This window comes from Indicator indicator, chromosome 32 (assembly GCF_027791375.1).
Source record: "Indicator indicator isolate 239-I01 chromosome 32, UM_Iind_1.1, whole genome shotgun sequence".
NCBI classification, from domain to species: Eukaryota; Metazoa; Chordata; class Aves; order Piciformes; family Indicatoridae; genus Indicator; species Indicator indicator.
Genome location: NC_072041.1, coordinates 8,172,689 through 8,183,074, shown reverse-complemented (window position 1 = coordinate 8,183,074; position 10,386 = coordinate 8,172,689). Strand labels below are relative to the sequence as shown.

The 10,386-nt window shown below is 55.4% G+C and overlaps 1 protein-coding gene across 1 annotated transcript in view; it reads left to right on the top strand.

The window, feature by feature from the left end:
• The first annotated feature begins 8,232 nt into the window (after positions 1-8,232).
• The window catches only part of PLEKHM2 (pleckstrin homology and RUN domain containing M2), a 40,641-nt gene continuing 38,487 nt past the window's right edge, over positions 8,233-10,386 (top strand). Inside the window, exon 1 of the mRNA XM_054395049.1 lies at positions 8,233-8,292. Coding sequence (XP_054251024.1) covers positions 8,233-8,292 — 60 coding nt within the window. The remainder of the gene's footprint in view (positions 8,293-10,386) is intronic.

Below are 10,386 nucleotides of genomic sequence, written 5' to 3'. Positions count from 1 at the left end.
GCTGTGCTGGTGTTAACTGGTGGGGGGTGGGGGTGGGTGGGGGTGGGAAGGAGCATTCTACTTCTTGTTTTCTAGTCTTGCCCCCGTGGTGTTTCCCCCCACACAAAGAACAAACTCAACCACTTGAAGGCAAACCCTTAATGATGGAATTGTTTAACAAAGCTCACCTTGTGTTACTGCTCCTAACCCCCCCTCTGCCCAGGGAAGAAGGAACTGTTCCACCTGATGTGTTCTCTGCATCGAGCCAGGGAGGGGGGGACCAGGAGAGTGGAGAAATCTGCTTTGCATTGGTGTCTGGGGGTGTCTGATCAGCCTCTCAGCTAGGGAAAAGCAAACTGCTGCCAGTCTGTGCTGGCTGCTGGGGTGCTGATGGAATAGCTCTGAGGCAGAGGGGGATCCCCAGTAGGGTTCATCAAACATGCACTGAGGTGGCTCCTGCATTGTAACCATCATGGCCTTCAGGATCTCCCTGCTGAGGAGCCTCAGCCTGTGCTGTAGGAAGCCTTTTCCAGGTGCTTTTTTAAGAGGGATGAACTACTCTGTGATGCTCTGCAGAGCCCCCAAACGCTGGTGGGGCTGGGAAAGTGTGGCTGAAATGATACCAAATGTTAGGTGGGAGCTTGAAGTTCATGCCAGCTGCAAACCTCAGAAGTGGTTCTGTGTCAGGTGTTCACCTTGGGCCCTCTGCTCTGAGCTGAACCTGAAGTGTTGGGGCAGCAGCAGCTGGAAGCATGTTCTTGTTTGTGGCTTTCCTTGGTGGTTGTCCCTGTCTCAGGCCTGTGTCCCTGGTGTTTCCCTGGTGTGCAGCAGATTTGCCTGTGTCTCGAGTGGGCTTTGTTGAAAAACAGCACAGATTATCTGTTGAGCCTGCAGGAGTTTCTGAAGCCAGTGAGCAGTGGTTGTCAGACTTCCTTAGGTATCCAGGAGATCCTTTAGAAGAACAGAGCTTGAAGGCATCCTGCTGTCTGTCAAACAGAGGTTTTGTATGAGCTGTGAATGTACCAGACAGGCCTGGGGCTCCCAGACAGACTGAGCTCATGGGATCATAGGCCACTTTGGGTTGGAAGGACCTTAAAGACCTTCTAGTTCCAATCCCCCTGCCATGGGCAGGGTCATATCTCTGGTGAGGTGTTGCCATGTGAGGCATTGCTCCATGCACGTATAGGGAGCAGTCTGGGAAGGGCCTTGTTACAGCAGCAGTGAGTAATTCACTTGGCTCCATTCAACATGAGCTACTGAGGCAAGACTGCAGCTTCATGATCCTTACTGGGCAGGTGCTCAGAGCTGCCCCTGCTGAAGGTGTCCCTGCAGTGAGCACCTCACATCAGCAGAAGCCTCCTCTGTAAAGGGTACAGGAGGAGTCAGATCTCTGGAAGCCCTAGGAAATAGGAGATATCAGACCCATCCCCCATCCCTGTCTGGCTTTAGAGCCATTCCCATCCCTGCTTGGGTTTAGAGCCGTTCCCACCCAGGTCTGGCTTTAGAGCCATTCCCATCCCTGCTTGGGTTTAGAGCCGTTCCCACCCAGGTCTGGCTTTAGAGCCATTCCCATCCCTGTCTGGCTTTAGAGCCATTCCCATCCCTGCTTGGGTTTAGAGCCGTTCCCACCCAGGTCTGGCTTTAGAGCCATTCCCATCCCTGCCTGGTCCACTGTCAAAAGCAGCAAGAAGGCAGCTCCCAGCTCTTGGATCCAGAGTATCCTCAGTCTGAACAGCTCAATCTACTCCAGGTTCACACCACAGGTCTCAGTGAGGTGGTGCTGGGAGCAAACCCCCACCCAGTATGCAGATAGCAGCTGTGGGCTGGCCCTCATGGGTGCACAAGAGCTGAATCTGTCCCCTTGAGCCTGTGGGTTCCTCTGCTGCCAGCTTCTTGAAGCATCAGGTGGTAGCCACCCAATGTTGTCCCCTTCTCATCCTCAGGCCTTCTGTCCTTGGGGTGGTTGCTTGTAGCTAGATGCAGCACTGCTGCTTTGCTCCAGCTGGGCAAGGCTCTGCTTGGGCCACATTTACTTAGTCTGCAGATACAGAACTTATGCTAGAGAAGCTTTAGAGCCTCAGCCCGTTTGCTTCAGCACTCAGATTTATTCCTTGTCAAACAGAAGTTTAGACCCTTGCCCTCCTGCCAAAGCTGTACTGAAGCATTTATCAGTAGTGCTAGATCCTGCTGGGTAACTCTGTACCACTGGACACCAAGCCTGGCACCCCCCCAGCTGAGAAGCTTGGATTTGCTCAGCAGTCCCAGCCTGGGGGTGTCAATCTCTTCATTTCAGAGCCTTGCTTTGTGTGCTGCTCCATTAGAGAATGGGTTTTTATTTTTTCTTAGGAGCAAGACTTCTGTTGGAGCAAATGGGGGCAGTGGTGAGTGTTTAAGGCTGAAATAAAATGTGGTAGAAGATACATTTAGTGAACCTTGTCTGAATGTTGTCTTCTGTTGTAACCTGTCCGTGTGTCCTCTGCCATGTGCACACATCCCCCCTCAGCCTGTAGCAATCCCTTCGTGGTCTCTGCACTCAGCTGGCACACCAAGAGTTGTATTAAAGCAGGGATGGCAGCTGGGACAGCTCCTGGGCTAGAGCAGGGGCTGCAGGGAACACCAGAAGTCGCTCAGGTTCCCAAGGAGCTGTGTGCCCTGCTCTAGACCAGGGCTCTTCACTCTCTTTCCCCTTCTCATTCGTCATTGCTCCAAGGTACCATTGTCACATCAGCTTAGCAAAACTCCTTGAGTGTGGGAAGTCCTTCTAGAGAGAATGAAGCAACTCTGGGAAGGTGCTTCATAAAGATGCCAGTGCCTGAGGGGCCCCTGGTGGTCTGCAGAGCTTGTTCCTAGTGTTCCCTGCAGCCACCGTGGTCCTGTTACCTGGCTGCTGTTTCTGAGATGGGCTCTCGGCCTTAAGGGTCCTGAAGGGATTCACTTGGACTCTGGCTGTTTCTGTACTGGAGGCTCTAAGGGAGTTTATTTAGTGCAATTCCAACACCTGAAAGGTTCTGGGTGCAGATAGTTGTGACAGGAGGGGGAGATGTGTCCTGGTGACTGTCCCTGGCACATTTCCCTGGGACAGAGCTGAGCTATGCTGCATTATCATGACAGCCTCTGCCTTGTTGCTACTACCTGTGTTCAGCTTTCTGTGGAGACCCTTGGCCTCCAGGACTGTTAACCATGGCCCTCTACAGACCTTCCCTTCTGTCTCTCCCCCTTGCTGTCTCCTCTGAAGCAGCAATATTGAAGTGGGTTTGCTGAACCCTTGCAGATAAGGTTTCTTTAAAACACTCTGCCATCTGCAGCAGGTCCCAGAGGTTCCTTCACCAGACTTAGACTCCTTGCCAAACAGCTCCCCAGAATTCTAAAATGGATTCAGAGAGGAGACATCAAGGGTTTGGGTTTTTTGCCTGCCTCTCCCAGAAGTCAGCCTGGGAAGTGGCTGCAGCAGCCAAGAGGTCTCTTCCTCCACTGTGCAGAGGAGGCTCAGTCCATGACCCCAATGCACAGCTTTGGGTTACTCCTTGGCTGATGCTTTTGAGCTTAAAAGAGTTTTACAGACTCATGTGAGGAGCCTTGAGGGAATCAATACTCAGGAATCCTACAGCTGCCTGCATTTGTGTGCTTTCCTCCCCTGGGCTGACTGTGCTGCACTCATCCTGGCAGGTGGCTGAAGGGAGGAGTGGTTGTGGCAGCAGAGAATGGAAGGTGGTTCTGCCCAAAGTGATACACACTTGATTCTTTTCTTGATTTAATTCTTTTCTTTCCTTTCCTTTTATTTTTTTTTTTAATATTGGGGGACTGTTTATCAACAAAATCGATGTGTAAAAAAAAAAAAAACAAATTTGATATTTAAGAAAAAAAGAAAAAAGGAAAAAAAAAAGAATAAACACTTTATCAGAATGTTGCTTGCTTGGTCTGTCTGCATTTCTGAGGTTACCATCTCTGCACTCAAAGCCCTCTCTGGCTTTTGTCCCCAAAGATCATAGAGTTTCCTTAAGCTAAATGTGGCTATTTGGAACAGAACAAATAGAGAAGGCTCCAGGGAGACCTTAGAGCAGCCTTCCAGTACCTGAAGGGGCTCCAGGAGAGCTGGGGAGGGACTTTGGACAAGGGCTGGGAGTGCCAGGATGAGGGACAATGGCTTTGAGCTGGAAGAGGGGAGACTGAGACTGGAGATGAGGAAGAAATTCTTTGCAGTGAGGGTGGGGAAAGACTGGAACAGGTTGCTCAGGGAGGTTGTGGCTGTCCCCTCCCTGGAGGTGTTCAGGGCCAGGCTGGATGAGGCCTTGAGCAAGCTGGGCTGGTGGGAGGTGTCCCTGCCCATGGCAGGGAGTTGGAACTGGATGAGCTTTAAGGTCCCTTCCAACCCAAAACAATTTATGAATCTATGAAATCTCTGAATCCCAGTTGCCAAGGCCTGAGAACAAGCCTGAGTAGTTCATGAGAAGAGAGCTGCTGTGGGGCTATGGAATTCTTCAGGCAAGACTCAGAAGGACAGCAGAGCAGAGCACAAAGCTTAGCACCTGGCTGCAGGAGCATGAGGTACACCTCCTGTCTCCTGTCAGCTGGGTGCAGAGGCTGCAGGAAGAGCAGGAGCTGGATGCAGAGGTGAGCATTGCATCATTCTGCATCCTGCAGCAGCATAGCTCAGAGGATGGTCAGCAGAAGCAAGGTGACTGAGCCATCACTCATGGCTTGCACAGAGCCACTCACTTTGGGCCTCCTGTCTCTGGTGGCTTCAGCACAGCTCTGGTGTTGCTTTGCCAAGGGAATCACTCTGGGGGCAGCTTTGTCACCAGCATGGGCTTTGGGAAATCCAGCTGGCCTGGCACCAGTTCTCTGCTCAACCTCTCCTTTAAGGATGAAGGATGCCCTGGGAAGCATAATTCACCCCCCTGTGACCTGGAGTCTTGCTAATGACAAGGTGCTGGTGACTGCCAGCACAAACACTGAGTCACAGACAGGATGTGAGTGGTGCTGGAAGCCCTCACAGCAGCAGCTGCCACAGAGGTCTCGTTTGGAGTCCCTTTGCTAACAAATGGGAGGTGTTTCAACCCCAGCCCCCTTGTGCCTGGTTGTGGCCATGGAGCTGTGCTCCCAGGGCTGTGTGCTGGGCAGGAGGTGAGGGCCTGCTCCTTACTGACCCCAATAAACCTCTGCTTGTTTCTGGGTTTTTTTTTGTTGGTTTGCTAATACTAATTTTTTTCCAGCCTAAATTTATCCTGAAATGATTCTTGTGTCTCTTTAATCTCCTTCTGCATGACTGAAGTGCCCTGGGACTGGGCTGCATGATAAGGTGTCTTGCATTGGGCACACTTTGCTGCAGGAGATGAGACACACCTCAGTGACTCACTCCTGTCCTCCCAGCAGTGACAAGCACCCCATGGCTCTGTGGGCAATGCTCCTCATGCCAACTTCAGGCTGGGAACGCTGAACAAAGAGTTAAAAACCTCTCAGGCAGAGGATAGGAAGCAGATGAAGGTGTGCTGGGAGTGGGATGGTTCCTCCCGAGCTTGTCCAGGGAGAATGGGAGCTGGCTAAACTCTGGGAGCAGGGAATTTCTCCATGTAAATCCCTAAGAGTGTTTGTGTGTGTGTGTGAGTGCTTTAAGGGATTACACAACCAACTTGTTTTACTTGGAGTTAAACAGAGGCTTGGGGCATTGAAAGCATCCAGGGAAGCTGTAGGGGAGCAGGAAGTCTGCTGTGCTGTGGGATTGCCCAGGCTGCAGGTAGTGCCTGCAGAGCAATGCAGGATGCCAGCAGACATGCCTCACCTGTGCAGCTGCTTTGCTTCACACCCTGAGCATGCTTCAAAGCCTGACACTGACCAGTAAGGAAGAAAACTGCACTGGAGCTGCTGGGCTTCCTTAAAGGGGCTGGCTGTAGCTTGCTGGTCTGTGACTTGTTAGGGAGCAGGCTCGCACTCAGCAGCTGTCTGTGTGTTCTAGTGAGGTCATTTCCCCCTCATCTCCCCCCAGTTCAGCCCTGGGTGCTCAGACAGCATCCCCTCCTTGTTGGGATCTCCCTCAGTGCAGCAGTTCTGCTTCTCCAGCTGCTGGTATGGAACTGAGAAACTAAAAGGAGCTTCATGGCTTAGCCCAAGCCCAAGCCCAAGCCCAGGCTGTGCTTGTTCCCTTCCCTGGGAGCTTCTCCCACAGCTTCCAAAGCTGCTAAACTGGCTGGGCCATTCCTGCCACTGCAGGCCTGGCCTGATGTGTTTCCTCCATCCCAGTCCTTGCTCAGCTCTTCCCCTCCCTGCCAGCAGCTTGGTTCTGCAGGAAAGGGTGGGAATGGTGCAGGGAATGGTGCAGGGGAAGTGCTCCTGAGGGCTGCTGGCTTTTCCTTTTTTAATTGCTTTGTACTTTCGGTTCCATTTTCAGTTCTCAGGGTAGAATGTGCTGAGGGCCAGCCCCAGGGCCAGCCCCCAAACCAGGGCCTTTCCCCTGAATCTCAGGAAGAGCATTTATTGTTCATTTCAGCTTTTATTTCCCATCTCCACTGAGCCTCTGCACCAGCTCCTGGCTCTGTCCTGTGGTGGTGAGTGGGGCTTGGGTCTGGGCTTCAGCAACACTTACCTGGACCATTTTTTGGCTCCAAGTTGTCACACTTGGAGCAGATGAACCTTAGAAGAGAGATGGACTCATCTTGGGGGGTCCTGAAGCCCTCGGTGGTGGGGTGCCATCTGGACCCCCCCCATTTTTCTTTCACACTGATGAATATCTCTGTTCCCTTTGAAGCTGGCTCCTGCCAGCCCCCCAAAGCAGAGCGAAGCCACACTCTGGGCCTTGGCTAGGAAGCGTGGTGCCCCACCACAGGGCTTCTCAGTGGGCACCAACACTGTCCTCCCCTCAGGGGGCTGTGAAGGACCCAGTGCCATCTCCCCTTGTGTCCTCTCCCTGTACTCAATGCCCTCTCTCCCTCATGTGCCCTCACTGGGCCATGAGGGTCCCAAACGTCATCTCCTCTCATGCCACTCACTGAGGCCAGGGCCAGGATGGACCCAAAGCCATCTCCCTTTGTCCCACTCCCATCTCCCCCCACATCCCCACAGCTGGGCTGTGAGGGACACATTGCCATCTCCCCTCACATCCCACTCATTTCCCTTCACTGTCCCCAGTCGCATCTCTCCTGATGTTTTCACACTGTGCCAGTGCCACCTCCCCTCATGCCCACTCACTGGATCCATGAGGGACCCAATGCCATCTCCCCTCATGCCCATTCACTGGATCCATGAGGGACCCAATGTCACCTCCCCTCATCCCCTTACATCCCCTGCAGAGCCCAAGGCTGGGAAGTACCCAACAGCATCTCCCTCTTGGCTCCCAATTGGCTCATGAGGTACCCAGTGCCATCTCCCCTCACTGTCCTCTCAGTGTCCTCTGACTGCCCCCAGTGCCATCTCCCCTGTCCTCTCACCGCCCCCAGTGCCATCTCCCCTCACTGTCCTCTCACTGCCCACAGTGCCATCTCCCCTCGCTGTCCCCTCACTGTCCCCAGTGCCATCTCCACTCACTGTCCCCTCACTGCCCCCAGTGCCATCTCCTCTCACTGTCCCCAGTGCCATCTCCTCTCACTACCCCCAATGCCATCTCCCCTCACTGTTCTCTCACTGTCCCCAGTGCCATCTCCCCTCACTACCCCCAGTGCCATCTCCCCTCATGTTCCCAGTGCCATCTCACTGTCCTTTCACTACCCCCAGTGCCATCTCCCCTCGCTGTCCCCTCACTGTCCCCAGTGCCATCTCCCCTCACTGTCCCCAGTGCCATCTCCTCTCACTGTCCCCAGTGCCACCTCCCCTCAGGAGCCGCCGAGGGCTCCGGCGCCGTCCCCGCGGTCGCCATTTGGGGCGGGAGGCGGTGGCTCCCCGGCGGGGCGGTCCCGGGTGCCGGTGCCGGGGGCGGGCAGCGCCGTTCCCCTCCCTCCCGCCTGACCTCAGTTCCTGGCGGAGCTCGGTGCCGGTCACGAGTGCGGCCCCCGCTCCGCTGCCTTCTCCCCGCGGGGCGCCCTTCACCTCCGCGCCCGCCGCGGGGGGCCCCGGCGCGGCCATGGAGCGCTGAGCGGCGGCCGGAGCCGCCACCCCGCAGCCGCCGGGGCCGGGGCCGGGGCCGGGCCGGGCCGGGCCGAGGCAGCCGGCAGGACGGAGCCGGCCGGCGGGGGGCGGCGGGGCGGCGAGCGGGCCCGGCGGACCGGCAGGCACTCGGCCTGCGCCGGGCGGGCGAAGCGGCGAGCGGCGGCGGGCGGCGGCGCCATGGAGCCGGCGGAGGTGAAGGATCGCATCCTGGAGAACATCTCCCTCTCCGTCAAGAAGGTGAGAGGCGAGGGCTGCGCGGCGGGGCTGCCGACCCCCGAGCGCTGGGGCCGGACACGGCTCTGGCACAGCCCTGGGCACCGCCGTGCCGCTGTGGGGGGCCTGGGGAGCTCTGCGGAGGGGCTGTGGGCCTTGGGGCAGCGCTCAGGACAGATTTGGGGAACCCTTCTGCAAGGGCTGTGGGTCTGGGGACTGTCTGTGGCCGCAGGACGCTCCCGAGGGCACCCCCAGACACACAGCACCAGCAGAGATGTGGGGGTGGGAACAGCCCTAGGGACCCCTCCCCACGCAAGACAGGGTCGGGGACACCGGGGGAGTCTTTGGGCCAGGACTATGGGGTCAAGGACACTCTGCCATGCCGGGTGACAGCGGCAGGGGACATCTTTAGGTGTTCCTCTGTGTGGCTTTGAGGTGGTCCCTTGGCCCCCCTGTGCTGGGCGTGAGAGGCTGGAGGCATTATTTTCCTTTTTTGGTTTCTTTGAGACGTCCTTTGTGCCGTGGGCCACCCCAGAGGCAGCCCTGGGGGTGGATGGAGTCACCCCCTGCCCCACCCTGCCAAAGGGACGCTGCCAGGGTCACCCGCAGCAACCTCCATCTCTGCTGGTCAAGTGTGGTTCCCCCTCAGCTTCCTCCTTTTAAAGGGTTTCTGTCTCCTGTGGTCAGGACTTGGGAGGGTCCTGGGGTGGATTCTTCTTCCTAGGACTGTCCCATGAGTGGATCTGGATGAGTCCAGCGTGAGATCCTCTTTCCAGAGATCTTCCCTCCATGCCCTGGTCTGAGCCCTCAAAATGAGGGCTCTGAAGATATTTTCCTGCACAGCTCATCTCTCACCTCATCCTTCTGCTAGCCCCTCAGCTTCAGCTGCTGGTGAGGTGCTTCTCTGGTGGGGAGCATCTGCCTGCTGGTACGAAGGGCACCTGGCACAAAGGGCACCAGGATGCTGGAGTCTCTTGGGGGTGGTTACAGGAGCGAGCAGTAAGGATGTGCTGGAAGTTGGACTGCATGTCCTGCTCCAGCCATGCTTCAGGAAGAACACAAGCTCTGTTTGAGGAGCTAAAGAGGGTCTTGTTCCAGTTTTCATCCCGAGTTTTGGGGAGAAGGAGGCTTTCTGGACTCTGATCTTTCTCCAGTTGTTGGATTTCTGCTGCCTTCTAGAGTAGAAGTGTTCCTGTGGTCTGCAGTGTGTCCTGACACAGATTCAACCATAGAAATCTGCCTTATGAAGACCATGACAAGTGAATTCCCAGCACTGTTAAGGAAGGAATGGCCTGACAATGCCTCTGGGGTGTAGGATGGATGTGCAAACCTCTCCCAAGCTCTTCTCTCCCATGGATCACTGTCCTCTGGTCTCCCACCTGTCTGTGAGAAAAAATGAAGGATTATCTTTTATCTACCTGGCAATCAGCAGAGGTTCCACCTGCTCCAAGCTATGTTACAACCCTCTGCTGCACTGCTGCCTCAGTTTCCCCATGAGTATAAGGATCTAGGACTTCCCACGTGGGATTGGTTGGATGTAATTTGTTTGCATTCAGAAGATCCTTGGAGGATCCCTCTCGGAAATGCTCTGAAATCACTGTGGTGGTGATTTTGTTACTGTGCTCCAGCAGACTCCTCAGCTGCAGCTCTGCCAGCACACTTCTGCCCTGACCTGCCTCAGGCTCTGCCAGCTCCTCTCTTGGTCCAGCAGTGAAGAGGGATTTGAGGAATTTTCAGTCCTGTTTCTTTTGCTTTCTTGTGCAGCTCAGGGTAGGAACTTGTGTGAGGCTTCAGCCTGGTGGGCTCAGCCCAGTGAAGCCAAGCTCAGCTGCAGGGTGAAAGCCCAGCTCTGGTACACCCCTGCTTTTTTTCCCCCTGGGATTCAGTTGTCCTTCAGGGACATCACTCCCCTTCAGCCAATTTTTCCCCACACTTCCCTGTCTTCAGCCCCCAAGCCCCTCATGCTTCTCCTTTTGCCTGTGTTAGTGGGAAGAGGAAGGTCGTAGGTTAGAGGAGCCAGTGCAGCCTTCCCCCACCCTGGCTGTGTGCTGGGAAGCCCTGCTCCTGTTCCTCCTCCTCTCCCTACCTCAGGCTCTGGCTTGACTGCCTCCTTGTTGC